The following is a 15,025-nucleotide window of genomic DNA, read 5'->3' on the forward strand; positions in this document are numbered from 1 at the left end:
AAACGAAATTGAAGCATCATCATCATCATCATCATCATCATCTGCAACAATAGAAAGACCCGGACTGTTCTCCTCCAAACCTCATAAACCCTGCTCAGATAAATCTGGACAGCTCACCTGTGGATGAAGGCCGGTCCTCCCAGGCCCAGCTTGGGGCCTGCCTGTGGTACTCTCCCTCAGAATGCACAGAGGAGACAGAGGAGGGCCGCTCCCCACCAGAGTACGCCTGCCCTGGGTTGGGGGATTTGGACTTCCTGCTGCTGGCTTTGCTCTGGAGCTTCTGCTTCCCAGCTGTGGAGAAAGACACGCATAACTAACTTCAACCGTAGGTACCAACTGACTCACTGCATGGTAACCATTAGTTAATCATATTTTAAGCAAGATTACTCTACTACTTTTTTTTTTTACTTCTTTCTACCTTTTATGGTTTCAAAACAACCACCAAGCACCCTGCATGGTCAGTTAGTACCTAATAAATTCCCTAGTGGGAAGGATCACAGTGTGTAAACGTAGCCAGTTTCAACTTTCAGTTCTTGTTGGGATTGCGCCATTCTTTCTGCAAAAGGTTTCTAACTGTAAGACCATTGGTTCATCTTGCAGCACAGATCTAAGGTCTATCCACAGATTTTTTTAATGGTGTTTAGTTTGGGGGACTGTGAGGTCCATGGCAAAGCCTTCTACTTGGGGTAGTCCATAGTGGATTTTAAGGGTGTGTTTAGGATCAATATCCTGCTGTATCTGCTTCATCTTCAGCTCTTCTTTTTATACAGATAGTGTGATTCCATTATGCTTTCAGAATTCGCTGGGTTTTATTTCAATCTATTCTTCCCTCTACCAGTGAAATGTACCCTGTGCCACTGGCTGCAACACAAGCCCAAAGCATGTTTAACTACTTCTGTGCTCAACAGTTGGGAGCGCATTCTTCTTTTAATGAAATTCTTCACCCTTCTTTCTCTAAACATACTTTTGCTTATTGAAGACTTCTTCTGATGCTGAATTTTGTGGTGAGGACACAGGAAGGGTTTTCTTCAGATGAATCTTTTGAGGAGGTCATATTTGTGCAGTGCACCTCAACTCAAAAGACCTGAAGGTCTTTTGCAATCAAAAAGGAGGTTTGGTCTGGCCTTTCTAGCCATCTTAAAAGCAGTTCTCTCAGAAAGCTGAACTGGATAAACTTGACCCCCACTGTTTCTGTTAACTGGAATTTCCTGATAACACTACAAACTGAGGGAACAGATACCTTTTTAAAAAACTTCTGTTTTGTAGGTCTCTATTATGTCCTTTTTAGACTGGGCAGCTGCTTAGAGGAGCCCATGGCTGCTGATTGTTGGGACAAGGTTTGAGGAATCAGTGTTTTAATAAAGCTTTAATATTTGACCTGATCACCTGGCCTTTCTTAACTGCCCTAATCTTCTGAATGTGAACAAGCCATAGTCCTAACATGCAATTCAAGCTGAGAGTTCAGTGACGTGATGAGGTGAATGAGTGATAAGGTGCATTTCCTTACAATATCTACCTGTGTTGGGGGAAGGACTGGCTTCCTGTCTCCCCTCTGCAACACCCCCAACACCAGCTGTGTTGTTTCCTGCCATGGCAGCTCCAGACTGTGACTGTTGCGTTTGCTCGTCTGGCCTCTCCTCAATGTTGCCCATTAAAGCCTTGCGGATGATGTCCTCCAGACCCAGGTTACTGGCCGGGTCACTGAATGAGTGGTTCCTGGGGTTCACGTTACCTGTAGAGGGGGAACACACCCAGGTAGGTTGAGTGCAAACAGAACAATGATTCTACTGAAGAGAAATGGGGAAACTAATGGACAGAAACCAGTAGGTCAGTGGCTGGAAGTTACAAGAGAATAACTACTGGTATTAGCAGCCCTTTCTTGGTAATTAGATGACCTAAGCTCACTGATACAAATAAGGCAGCCATTTTCAGAGCTAAATACCTCTGAAAAAGGTGCCTTCAACAAGACGTTTTCTGCAATTTACTACAATGCACTGAATCTGAATCCAGAAGTACTAGTACCAAGGCAGAGTAAGAGGGGGTTTTCTCTCTGCCCTGTGAGCCTCTCTCTCTGTGGGCGTATCGACATCAATCATCACTCACCAGTTAGCCAAACTGCTTTAACAGCTGAACACACGTGTGTGCATAGTGACAGGCTGTGTTTAATGATCTGCCTCTGTGTATGAAAAGTGCTAGATAAACAAACTCGGCCTGCCTTGCAGTTCTCACTGCCAAATCAGGGATTCTCTGCACAGTGAAACTCTGAATAACTTGCGCAACACATGGAAACAAAACCTTAACAAACAGTTCCTTTTTCTTCGTTAGGGGTTTACTTTTAGGGAACACTGATAAAATTAACTGGAAAATGGCCATGTGACTTGCACTGTACTTCTCTATCTAGAAGCATGGTACTCCTTTAAGAGTTGTAACCATAAGCAGCACAAGGTATATGGGTCGCATGGCAGTGTAAGAGACACACCAAAAAGGGGGGATTCCTGATTCGCAAGTATGCCATACAGTGCCACCCAGTGGAAAAGCAGCATTACTTAATGAGGCAAGGCTAACTTGAGGCAAGGTGTACTCACTTGAAGTTGTTACTGCTGGTATATTGAATATCTCTGTGCCTGGCTGTGCATTGCCTGAAGAAGAGAAAGGGAGAACGAGAATGAGAGGAAGTAGAAGGAGAAGAAATAGAAGAAGGAGAACAAGGAGACCAACAAAACCATACAAAGAATGTTCAACACCACATGATAAAGACTGCTAAAAGTAGAGATCACCAACTCCTTACCAACTTCAGACTTGCGAAAGATCTCCTGCTTTTTGGACATCACCATGGGGGAGGTGCTTTCCAGCTTGGTGAAGAAAGAGGGCAGATAGCTGCCGCTGCCCGGGGAGCGCGAGTCCGTCCTGACAAGAGAAAGGGCACACGGTTGAGGGGTGGAAGGTCAAACTGCCAGAAAAGTGATCAGGAGCGTGGGAAAAGTTTCCACTAGAGGGGCCAATGGATGCCAATAGTGGCTGGTGGGGTTGAGATTACATTGCTCTCATGCAAAAACGCTGCCCTACTGATCTAGTGCCAGGGTGGGGTTATCCAGAAGCAGCTGCCAGAGGGGCCATACACCCTCTCAGTTACTCTCTCAGCACATACACTTAAACTAACACAGGTATATAAATGTACCTCTGCTCTGAGAGGTCCTGTTCACGTCTCTGGCCCTGGAGCAAGTTGCTCTCTTGTTTGTCCAGGCCGGAGTAGCTCTGAGGGGGGGAGATGGGCTCATAACTCTCCACGCCTCGACCCCCTACTCCACCAGCACGCTCTGGAGATTTCCCTGGTCTGAGGCACACAGAGAAAACAGGCTTTTAAGAGACCATGGCTGAAGATCTCTGAGCTCTGAAATCATTTTAGTGATCTCTACACAATCTGCGTCAGAAAGTCTTCTCTTGTATATCTGAACCGTTAGGCTCTAGAGGGTTCCATTTCCCATTTCGGGTTGGATTACAGTTGTGTCTGACCAACATAGCAGTAAAGATGTTTAGAGGTCAGTTCAAAAAATAAATAAATAAAAAAAAAATCATGAATGAATTAATTTAACTGGTCAGAGATTCTGGTCAGTGGATTATGCTTGTAACCTGGATTAAGCCACTGCAGATTAGTGGATTAGTGTGGACATAAAGTGAGGCCTCTTGCACTCTACATCTACCCACTCAAACCAGTCCCCAGGGCCCCCAATTGGTCCAGGTTTTGCTCTTTCCCCATCAACCAAAACTATGTGGGATGTGAGCTAGGACAGTGCAAAAACATAGACCATCTCAGGAGCCCTGAGGACTAGTTTGAGAAGCACTGGTCTAAATGCTCTTGACGTCACCAAAGGGCTTAGGGTGTCTTTTGGAGCAGGGCTCGACTCCACTGTGAGAAAACCAACCAGATTGTTTGCCATGGATGCCATGGTTGTGTGTTCCATCCATCTCACGTTCAGATCAGCTGTTTAATGGTTGGTTCTGCAATTTCACAGCAGGACGACAGTGTGCATACCTTGATCTTGGCTTGTCAGAGGCGTTCTCAGGGGACACCCGGCTGGGGGGTTTTTGATGATGGGAGGAGGGTACGGGGTTCTCCGGGCTGTAGCGATTCGGCCCTTTGGACCGACCAACAGAGCCTCCTCCTCCACCAGAGCTTTGGAATGTAGAGGATATGGAGGAAGAGGCGGAAGAAGAGGAGGATGGCAGTGAACTGGATTGAGGAGGGTCCTGGTTCCTGGCAAAGTCCTGTGTTATGATATGCTGTGAGAGAAACACAACCAGAGGTCAGCATCAGTGGGTCAACATGAAGACACACAGGTATGACAATATATCGGTGCTGTCCAAAGAAAAACCTTGCATCTCCAAAACCTTCAACGGAAGTCAATATTCCAAGTCATTTGGGAGCATTTTTATTGGCTCACTCATCAAGACATTTTGACACAGAGTGAAGAACAACTGCCAGATTCAAGTAAATGGAGAAACAAGGGTCTGAAATGGGAGAATTCTGGTGTTCATGATACATGATCCTCATGCCAAAGGGATGTGGTCAAAAGTGTTTTTTTCTCAGTTTTTATTTATTTTATTTTTTTTTACAGATGTGGTTTTTATAGTTAATAATAACTAAAAAATTATTGTTCTATGACTAAAATAAGACACCATTGTATATGGCGTCTTCAGCATATAAGCAGACAACAGTCACCACAACAATCTCTAGTTAGTACCTAAAACCGAAAGCTCTGGTCTGAAATGAAAACCGAGGATCAGCTTGAGGTTGCAGGTTAAAAAAAACAAAAACAAAAACAAAAACTGTCAATACATCACACGTGGAGCACTGCCTTCAGTGTTGGTGTGTTTTAACTGCATGTAAAGTTGTGGATAAATGCAGAAAGTGTGTGCCTACCGAGATGTGGTCAGCCAGGGTCATGACACGGTGTGTCTGGGTGGGAGGAGGTGGCTGTGATGCTGTAGGTCCTGATTCCACCGGCTGTCTGTACCGACCCATATCAAACCCCCTAACAGCACCTGGGAAAGAGCGGGATAGGAACTGGTTCACATTTGCTCACAGAAGAAAGGGCCAGCTGTTCCTGAGAGCATTCTCTCATATCTCACTGCAGGGCATTTAAAAGGAGACATATGTGGAGCATATGGACAAAAACAATAACCTTTAGCTATAGACACCCCACAAAAAACAGCCCAAATGACCCATTGTTTTATCCCAATATTACTGTACAAGCCTAAGAGCAATTATGGTTTACCACTAGAGAGGTAGCTCACCTGCAGCTGGCTGAGAGCTCTTCTCTGGTGGGAAGGGCCCATCACTCTTCTCCTCTCTCTGTGCTGGAGAACTGGCTGGACTGATCACCTCAATGGCACCACCACCTTGTGCCTCATAACGGCTAGAGGGCACTGGAGGAAAGAGACGCAAAGTGTTAGAAACAACAGACCTCAGAAACAATGGGCAAATAAAGTCACACTTTTTATAACTTGATAATGTCGCAAAGCAACTGGACAGAAATCCAGAACTTAAACAAAAATTAAATTAAATAAATAATATAACCCAGGTGAGCAAGGCAAAGACAACCGTGGCAACCAGGGAAAAAAAGTGTTTATCCTGCCTTTATGGAAGTAACTGTCTCTACTGTCCAGGGAAAGGGAAAGTTCTGGATGGAGCACCATCATTCTAGAGAACACTGTTCCAGTGACTAAACAAGCGGTAAGTCAACAATAACGGGTGTCCACAAACATATGGACATTTAGTGAATTGTATGGGAGTAGACTGCTTATTAATTAATCACTAACTACTGATGCTTGTACATAACAGGAATCATTTTGAGGGTCTTTCTGTACACTGTAAAACTGATAACCCTCATTGTAAGTCAAACGGGATCAGTTAACCCCAAAGCTGGCTTCCTAATTTCAAGTTTAGGTCCTGAAGATCTTATCAGAGCTGTGTGCTCTGATACCACTGTATCACTGTATCAGTATACCACTGTATGTGCTTCAATACCACTTGGGGAAAATTCTGACTGGACAATTTTCATATAAGAGTATGTCTGCTATATCTGCAGAGTTTGAATTACAACAAGCCAGTGTTGCTAGCACAGTATTTCAGGGTAGCGATGTTTCTGTAACCCAGCCTGATTCCCCGATTCTGACTGTCACTTACAGCTGCCGGAGGAGTCCGAGCTCTGTGACCCCCTCGCCCGGGAGTCTTTGTCTGAGGCAATCTGGCGTGTGATGATGACGTCGATAAAGCTGGCTGCTGTGATGGTGGTCTTGCCGTGCGTGCGAAGTTCCTCCTCTATGCGGGACTTTGTTGGCGGGACTTTCTCCTTGTCACTCCCGCTAGCACCGTCAGTGTACATGGGAAGTGGTTGTTTCCCACCAGAAAGTGGCATGGCTCCATAGGGGGACTGCACGGAGCGGCGTTCAGCCTCCTGCTGTTCTGCCGCTGCCCTTCGTGCCGCACTCACGTCGTTATCTCGTGGGGCGGCGCCCTCGTGCTTGCTCTCCTTCACCTTGGCCACGTCCATCTGAGGGGCGGAGGCGGCAGCGTCCACCAGTGCGGCCAGGGCGTCTGCAGCAGTGTTGTAGCGAGAGTTCGCCTGGGCTGCGGTCGCCGCGGAGGGCATCTGCCTGCTCAGAAACCAAGAGAAGAGCTCAAGTTTAACATGGGCAACATGCAACATGAAAACAACAAACAACAAATCAATGTAGTAATGTATTACTAGTATTAAAAAAACTAGGAGTGTAAGCAAATGCTAAGGTAATGCAAAACCTACATCAGAGGGGTGATCACGCTCTTGGTGCCTTGGAAGATGCTGGGCCTCTGCTGGACCACACCTTCCTGTGACCTCATTGAAGGGGAGGGGGAACGAAGAAAACCGCGGCTGCCAGGCCTGCCAGGCTGCTCAGCAGCTGAGACATAAATACATACAATTATAGATCAAAGCTTTAATACATCTAATAAATCTACTACGGTTTAGTTAATTACAGTGAAGCACAAACTAAGCTAGCGTAGACAAAAGTATTGGGACACCTCATTTTCCCGACAGCTTTTTTCCTAGATTTTGGAGCCCTGTTGTGAGGATCTGATTGCATTCACTGCAAGAGGGGGCAGTGGTGGCTCAGCGGTTAGAGCGCCGGGCTATTGGGTTCGATTCCCGGGCTTGGCAAACTGGGCCCTTGAGCAAGGCCCTTTACCCTCTCTGCTCCCCGGGCGCTGGAGTCTGGGGGTGTGTGTACTCACTGCCCCTAGTTCACTAGTGTGTGTGTGTGTGTGTGTGTGTGTGTGTGTGTGTGTGTGTGTGTGTGTGTTCACTACCACAGATGGGTTAAATTGCGGAGGACACATTTCGCTGTACAGTGTACAGTGACAAATACGTGCACCTTTTTAAGAGTATTAGTTGTTTACCATCCCCAAACCTCACCCCCAACTCATCCCAAAGGTATTAAATGGAGCACCATTCTTCATTCCAGAGAACACATTATCCACTGCCCTTTACCCCTCTAGCCCATGTCTGGCATTAGGTATGGTGCAACCATGTTGAGGTTTGTGAGCTCTAGAGAGTTCTATTCTACTGGCAATACTTTTCTATAGGGACTAGACAAGCTGAGAGTGCGCATTTACACAGCTCTGCCAGCGAGGAGTCCTGAATGCCTTTTTTTAGAAGGGGTGTCCACAAACATTTTGACACACAGCGCATCTATAATATGAATAATAATAATAATAATAATAATAATAATAACAACAACAACAACATCGTCTTACCTCCACGCATGTATTCAGTACGCTCACGCTCCCTCTCGCGCTCCCTCTCTCGTTCTCGCTCTCGCTCCCTCTGCTCCCTCTCTCGCTCCTTCTCCCTCTCTTTCTCCCGTTCTCTGTGCTCGCGATCTCTCTCCCGCTCTCGTTCTCGCTCCCTCTCCCTCTCACGCTCTACACTGGCTACCAGATGGCTGGGGTGTCCTGTGAGAAACACACATGCGTGCAACACAGACAGACAGACAGACAGACAGACAGACAGACAGACAGACAGAGAAGAACATAGGATGGTGGTCATTAACACTATCCTAGACTTTCAAAAGGAACCAAAGTAAAGAGAGTTTCCTCGCTGTTAAGTCAAGCTGGAAAAATGGGACAACGTAGAACTTAAGCACGGACCCCCACTTAATATCCACTAGGCTATAGGCCAACAAGGTCCTACGTGAAAGAGGTGTTTAGTAGCTGAAACAGGCAGAAGGAAGACAAAAAAAAAAGAGCACTGCCACCTCCAGTGAAGAGTAGAATAGCCCTGGGTAAAGAATTCAGAAAGCTCAGATTTCACCTCCTGCTGCAATACACTAGGACACACCTTTAGACTTTAGATAAGGCTTCATAAATAAATGTTTCAATACACCTCAAAATCAAATGTGAAATAAAAAATTTAAAACAGCATTGCCGATATGATGCCCAATCTCCTCTGAAAGCCTCTTGTTTTTTTTGTGTTTTTTTTGGGGTGAACAAAAGTCAAAAACCGTATGAGTCAACACCAGCTGTGATGGACTCTAATCAAAATCACATGGCTTCTCAAAATTCCAGTCTTAGATGAGGCCTCAAACACACTTCAACATACAACGGATATTCTGAACTCAGCAAGCAAGTAAGCAAGTGCAAGCTGCATTTTCAGCATTGCCGCAAGGGAGGTACACATTCAAACACACTGCGTTCAAACACATTTCTGTAATTAAGGTGGAGCGATTAATTAAGGTGGGAAAGCGCCCCAGGTGAAGGCCACCCAAAGGTCAGTGTGACCGCGTATAGACAAAATAAATGTTATGGGTATTTGTCCACAATCCTGCTATTTATGATGTGCTTGTTCATCAGAAATACTTCAAATATGGTGTAAATTTACTCTATATCTGTTTCAACCTGATTTTCTATTATCCCACTTTCAGAGATATGTCTGGAAAAGTGGGACCATATGATTTGCAGAGTGTGGAACAGGCAGAAATGTGTAGAGGGCAATGGATTACATTAGAACAGCAGCTATTTACAGATGTATACAAATTTGGGTTGAGTGCAAATAAAAGAAGCCATCGTTAGGAACGTAAGATAAATCAGCAGCTGATATATTATTTGCCAATAAATAACAAACTTGGTCATTATTGGCCCAGTATTGAAATTATGGCAAGCATGAATCTTAAAAGCTCTTGGTGCTCATCAGCTGCTTCAGGTTAGCTAGTGTGTGAATTGCAGCTAGGTAGATTAAGTGTGAATCTGCAGTTAGATGGAGATCTTTATCCTGTGACTCTTGCTCAGACATTGACCGGAATTGAGTAACCTATAGCACTATAGCACTCAGAGACAGTCACCAAAGCAGCAACCGCAATACCAATGCTCAACACAGTCTCAAAACGATGTTGACTGAAGGGCTCTGGAATGACCACTCTGCAGTAAAGGAAGGCCGGCGTCAAAATTTCAGATTTTGCATGCATTCAGTCACTCAACTTCCAACTCTGGCTCCAACAGAGACAGGGATCACGCCTGGACACGCTGTAACTCCAGCTTCCTTATCCTCTGCCTTTACTTTCTTTCACTTTTGCAACAAATCAACAGAGATGGCGGCTTAGCTTTACCTCTTCCCAGGAGGACTTTTTTTTCTCTTTTTGGGCAACGTCACTGACTAGACATCATCCTCCTCCTCCTCCTCAGTGCGTTCCTCTCCCCTGCTGAGGAGACCTCACTCATTCTCCTCAGCAATTCAAACCTTCCATAGGATAAACTGCAGTCATCCTGCCTTCTTCCGCTGCAATCACCTTTTGATCGCACCTGTAACCAATTTCCTCCAATGACAGAAGTCCCCATACTACACATGATCTCCAATAGACCCGTTCCATGGCTTTAGACTGAACAGTAGCTCCTCTCGACTTCTCCCATCACATTTATTCTTCACCCTCCCTGCTCTTTCTGCACACACCACCTACACATGTTCTTTCACCAATCATCTCCCGCTTTAACCATCGTAACCGCTGCCTTTCCACGCTTCGATTCCACGCTCCCCTATAAACACCTTTCTCCTCGATTAACCTTCTTGGATCGCCATCTTCAGACCTCTGTTGCATAATCTCTCCTTTCTAGGTTCTCAATGGAAGAAACTGCAAAATCCTTCTTCTACAGAGACCAGAACTAAAAGCTTAACAGCATCTGTTCCATGCAAGCTTCAATCCAGGCAAGCTCCACTACTTTCTCCTCTCTCCTGAATCCTTCTGCTCCTCCACCACCCTCTTCATTTCCCTCCTGACATCATAGATGTCCTGCAGCTTCTAACATCTAACAATCCAACCACCTGTCCGACAGACTCTCCCACATCCACACTGTTCAAGACGATTGCTCAGGACATTCTTACTTTCATCGCTTATCTTAAACAGCTCCTTTTCATCAGGTCACGCAACATCTGCCTTGAGAACCGCCAGTCCCTAAGAGGTCCCCATCATAAAGAAGCCCACACTAGACAGCTCAGACATCAACAACTACAGACCGATATCTCAGTCATCTCTCTGTCTCTTCTCTAAGAGTTATCTATAATCAAATATCTTTTGCTCTCTCAAAAACAACCAGCAGCACCTCAACCAATCCAGCTTCAAACAGCACATACCAATACTGAGAAGCTCCACACTGCAGGAGCAGCCAAACTGTCTTTGGCCCTGATCTCCTCGACCTTTCTGAAGCTTATGATGCAGTCGATCACAAGATCCTTCTGTCGGTCCTTGCCAGTCATGGAATTACAGGCTTTGCATGACGTGGTTTGCGTCCTACCTGGAGGGGCGCTCTACTTTGTAACATAAAGGGGTTTAGGGGTAAGTTCTTGCCAGTGGTGAACTGTAAAAAAAGTACATCAGCCATGTCACTCCACTGCTGCGTTCCCTTCACTGACTTCCTGTAATTGCAGATTCAGATTCAAAACCCTGACGCTGGCCTACAAAGCCAAGACTGGACCAGCCCCTCCGTACTTGATGGCAATGGTCAAAAGCCGACCGCATCAAGAGCCCTTCCAGCTTCAAGTACGGCTCAGCTCGACCCGCCAACCCTCAAAATCCGCGGAAGACAAGCGTCCAGGCTTTTTTCTGTCCTGCACCAAAGTGGTGGAACGAGCTTCTCCTGAGTGTCTGAACGGCAGAGTTGCTCGCTGTATCAAACACAGACTGAAGACCCACCTCTTCAGAGAGTACTTGGGTGAATAGCAGAGTACTATGGTCACCTTATTGACTTGTGTTTAGTAATGTCTAAAGCTTGGAGGTATCTTTGAACTATTAGTCTACTCTATCTAGCTGAGGTTTTCTTGGGTAAATAGCAAAGCACTTTTGTAAGTCGCTCTGGATAAGAGCGTCTGCTGAATGCCTTAAATGTAAATGTACATTGGCTTTTTTAAGTGTTGGGTATGGAATTAACCAATGAGTCAATTCCACATGTCTGTTGGTCTGCTAAACAAGGTATAATATTAAATAATATAAAACAATAAAATAAAAAATAAAATAAATTACTGGTTTGGATATCAGTGAGAGCCACAATATGGTGTTCTTGGTTATCAGCTACTACACTGGTCAAGAACTTCCTAGATCAGCACATCCCTATTCGTTTCAATTTCACACTGTAGTAGCACTCATGCATCCATTCACCAAATCTTACATCAAGCTCTGAACATCACCATAAGAATGTGGTATCTCATCAAAATAACAAACCCAAGCTGTAAACCCATGGCAAAGGATGTAGGCATCTCATCAGTCATCAGAAACCAGCAGTCAAACCACATTAAGCCCTCATACCACCATCACGACTATAAGTAAGCCGTGAACTCCCTTAGACGAACTGAAGTTGCAGTCACCCGTAAACGCAGATCTAGGAGCAGCTTTACGCAGCCTTGCACCAGTCTGAATCAACTGGAGGTGACCAAACGAGCTGATTCTAGACCAGTATTGAAGCGCAAGTGTTGCCTTTTTTTCACCACAGAAGCCAAGGTGGTTGGAAGCAGCGAGGCTGGCTTCAGGAACAGGTAGCGGTGGGCAGGAGCAGTAGGGGAAAGGGGGCAGAGCAGAAACAGCAGGTGGAGGTGATCTACGTTAGGCGGAACACACACAGCAGAGGGATTTCAGGAAGGGACAGGGTTGGGAGTGTTGGGGGGAGGGGTCCTCACCTGGAGATATGGAGGCTGGGTTGAAAACCCTAGGAGGAAAAGGGGGCTGAGGTCCGGGGATGTACGTGATGCGGTCCAGGGTGGGGGAACCTGTTCCCCCGGGGTGAGGCAACAGGATGGTGGGAGGCATCTGGGCTAGATCAATTATACCTTTTACAGACAGAAGCAAAGGGCCAGAGGGTGAGCAACCACAACCAGGAGCATTGTTAACTTCTACTTAACACCCTCGAATGAGCTTCTAGAAGCTTCTAAAACACAGCAGCCATCGTGTCTAGAGACAGGCTCCTGTTGATCCTGATAGTACAATTGATAGTAGATCAATTATCGGGGTTTTTTTTTTAATATATATATTTTTTAATGAAACGTTCAATTACAGAAATCAAGTAGGGCTGAAAGCTGATCAATTGGAGCATTTGCTTTATTATTATAAATATTATATCAAATTATATTATACTAATAATGATGACAAACTTGTGATTAGTAAGTTATAGCATATGGTTAGATAGGGTGCAGTGTGGAATAGTGGTTTAGGCAACAGGACTTGAGCCGAAAGGGACAATCAAATCCACTCGAGTAACTGCACCGGCATTTTCAGTCTTTTTCCCTTCCCTTGTACTATTTACTGTATAATAAAGGGCAAAAAATTACTGTAATATTTCAAACTGTAAGTCACATGGTAAATAAATAACCAAAAACTATAAACATACGCTTTTACTATATAAAATAAATGCCAGTTAAGAATAATATAGCAGCTGATAAGGAGCAGCCTCAGCCCTAGAGTCAGCTATCAATTCCAATTTGAAAGGATTGATTTTCCTCTCATTTTTTGGTCCTTAGGGTCATTTGCTTCTGATCATCTGGAAAAGGTTGCCACTAGTTCACACGAGCACAAAGTCTACAAACTACACCCAATCCTTCTTAACGTGCCGCGCAGCCCCTCCTCTCACCTCTGGCTCCAGGGTATGGTATGGTGAGCTGCTGCTGCTGCTCCCGTGGCGACAGGCCCCTTGCCATGTCCGGCCGTGGGATGACCTGCATCTGCTGGGAGGTGATGTAGTCGTTGAGGATGGTCTGCCGTGTGTTCTCCATGGTGTACAGCTGGTAGGTGTTGGGGTATCCGGTCGGGGACGGCTGCCGCTGGAACATGTATGCTGCTGCTGCTGCAAGAGAGCGCAGGAGAGGTTAACTGATACGGCGCTGTTGTCCATGCTGATGACGTCAATGAAGAAATTCTGCCCAACAGGAAACTCTGTTTATGCATGCGACACATCACATCACATTTCAGGATGCAAGCCAGATAATCATCATAGCTTTAAAATGCATTTCTACAGAGACAGTACTCTCAACCCCTCGTTTAAGCGCACGCTCCAGGAAGATATCCTATCATCTTTCCATCTCGCGGTTTGTGACGTCTTTAGTAAGGTCCTTGCCTCATCGTTGTACCTGTACTTTAGTCACAGCAGCAGAGTACCAACAGCTTGCAAATTTCCATTCCTGGTGCCACTGGGTTATCTGCTTACCTGGGTCGAGCAAGCGATGGTGCAAGAGGTTGGGATCCAGATGAGGTGGTAAATGGGGCCGATACACCTCTCCAGGTACCACGGGCCTATGATGAGGTTCAAAGGAGCTGTGCGAGGCCATTGGGTCGCCCCCGGAGACCGGAGACTTGGCTGGGACGCTGTCTCTCTGAGTAGGGGTCAGCGTGCTCTTCCTCTCATGAGACACAGGTTTGCCTGTCGTTATACCTCCTAGCAAAAACAGCCAAAAATGAATTAGCTTTGAATATGCAACAGAAGGCACATTCACACAACAGACTAAAGGAAAGGGAAGAAAATAGAGAAAGACTAACACAGCAAAAGAGGAAACGCTAACATTACAGGAAATGGGTAAAGAGGCGGAAAGCGGTGAGTTAACGGTCATACCCTCCTGTGCCCGCAACAAGGGAGATCCCCTGGAAATAGAGCTGGTGGTGTAGTTGGGGGTCCTGCGGGCATTGGCATCCTCATACATGCCAGGGCTGAGCTGTGACTTGCTGGCCTCCTGGTGTGTGGAGCGCAGCACCGAAGTGGAGTTGACTACGGACGTATGGCGCACACGCTCCCGCTCTGAGGCCTTGGCGTCCTCGTACTTCATGCGCTCACGTTCAACCGCCTCCATGGCCGGGTGAGGCAGCTTACCCGGGCTGGTGAGGAGGGACTTTACGTTGTGTTTGATGGCCGACTGGTTCACGGCGCTGCTCTCATACTTCAGAGGGATGCCCTGGTGGAGTACACAAAGAGAAAGAGCTGAGTGGATCTGTGCACAGTGGGACATTTTCAAGCAGACCATCCACAATCTACTACTACTACTGTATCATACACTAGGTGGTGTTGTGTGCCTTTTACTTGCTGGATGGAGAAGTAATCTAGCCAATCACTCGTAACAGCATAAACTAGCACAAGAGAAGCGTACTGTATCTTCATGTTAAAATATGGAGAATTAAAAATGTCTTGGGTTTAGGAAGATGTTTTAGAAGAGGAAATAGTGGGAGGGTGGGGGTCGGGTAATCACCCAGACTATGCAGTATGGAACTGCTTCCTCTTTCTTAAATCAGAAATGATACAAAAATGTAATTTCACAGGAATCAAGGGTATTAAATATATCCCTCTAGCCAGGGTGGCTTGAGGGCAATAGATTCATAAGCATCTGCTCCAGAGTCCTGCTGGCAGTACTTCTCTACAGGTACTAGAGAAGCTGTGCAAATCTGCATTTGCACTTGTGTGTCAGCAATGGGTGCAACTTAAAGTAGCTGAATGCATTCATTAGAAGGTGTGTCCACAAACATTTGGACA

General features: G+C 45.8%; 2 protein-coding genes across 8 annotated transcripts in view; both read right to left on the reverse strand.

Moving 5' to 3' along the window:
* The window catches only part of LOC140537857 (uncharacterized), a 45,139-nt gene extending 33,412 nt beyond the window's left edge, over positions 1-11,727 (reverse strand). Inside the window, exon 1 of the transcript XR_011977695.1 lies at positions 11,262-11,727. The gene's annotated coding sequence lies outside the window, so the exon portion shown is untranslated. The remainder of the gene's footprint in view (positions 1-11,261) is intronic.
* ncor1 (nuclear receptor corepressor 1) overlaps positions 1-15,025 on the reverse strand; it is a 111,861-nt gene that overhangs the window by 2,704 nt on the left and 94,132 nt on the right. For 3 of the 7 annotated variants that reach the window (XM_072659734.1, XM_072659895.1, XM_072659726.1), the window contains exons 33-47: positions 14,117-14,453; positions 13,715-13,942; positions 13,142-13,354; positions 12,195-12,344; positions 7,793-7,990; positions 6,804-6,939; positions 6,188-6,657; positions 5,296-5,427; positions 4,922-5,043; positions 4,034-4,281; positions 3,179-3,334; positions 2,789-2,907; positions 2,586-2,639; positions 1,508-1,732; positions 118-291 (exon numbers count right to left, since the gene is read on the reverse strand). In XM_072659734.1, the coding sequence (XP_072515835.1) occupies positions 118-291; positions 1,508-1,732; positions 2,586-2,639; positions 2,789-2,907; positions 3,179-3,334; positions 4,034-4,281; positions 4,922-5,043; positions 5,296-5,427; positions 6,188-6,657; positions 6,804-6,939; positions 7,793-7,990; positions 12,195-12,344; positions 13,142-13,354; positions 13,715-13,942; positions 14,117-14,453 (2,962 nt within the window). The remainder of the gene's footprint in view (positions 1-117; positions 292-1,507; positions 1,733-2,585; positions 2,640-2,788; positions 2,908-3,178; positions 3,335-4,033; positions 4,282-4,921; positions 5,044-5,295; positions 5,428-6,187; positions 6,658-6,803; positions 6,940-7,792; positions 7,991-12,194; positions 12,345-13,141; positions 13,355-13,714; positions 13,943-14,116; positions 14,454-15,025) is intronic. The other 4 variants (XM_072659805.1, XM_072660059.1, XM_072659742.1 and 1 more) reach the window with 3 other exon arrangements.

The sequence above is a fragment of the Salminus brasiliensis genome, chromosome 1 (assembly GCF_030463535.1).
Source record: "Salminus brasiliensis chromosome 1, fSalBra1.hap2, whole genome shotgun sequence".
Classification (NCBI taxonomy): domain Eukaryota; kingdom Metazoa; phylum Chordata; class Actinopteri; order Characiformes; family Bryconidae; genus Salminus; species Salminus brasiliensis.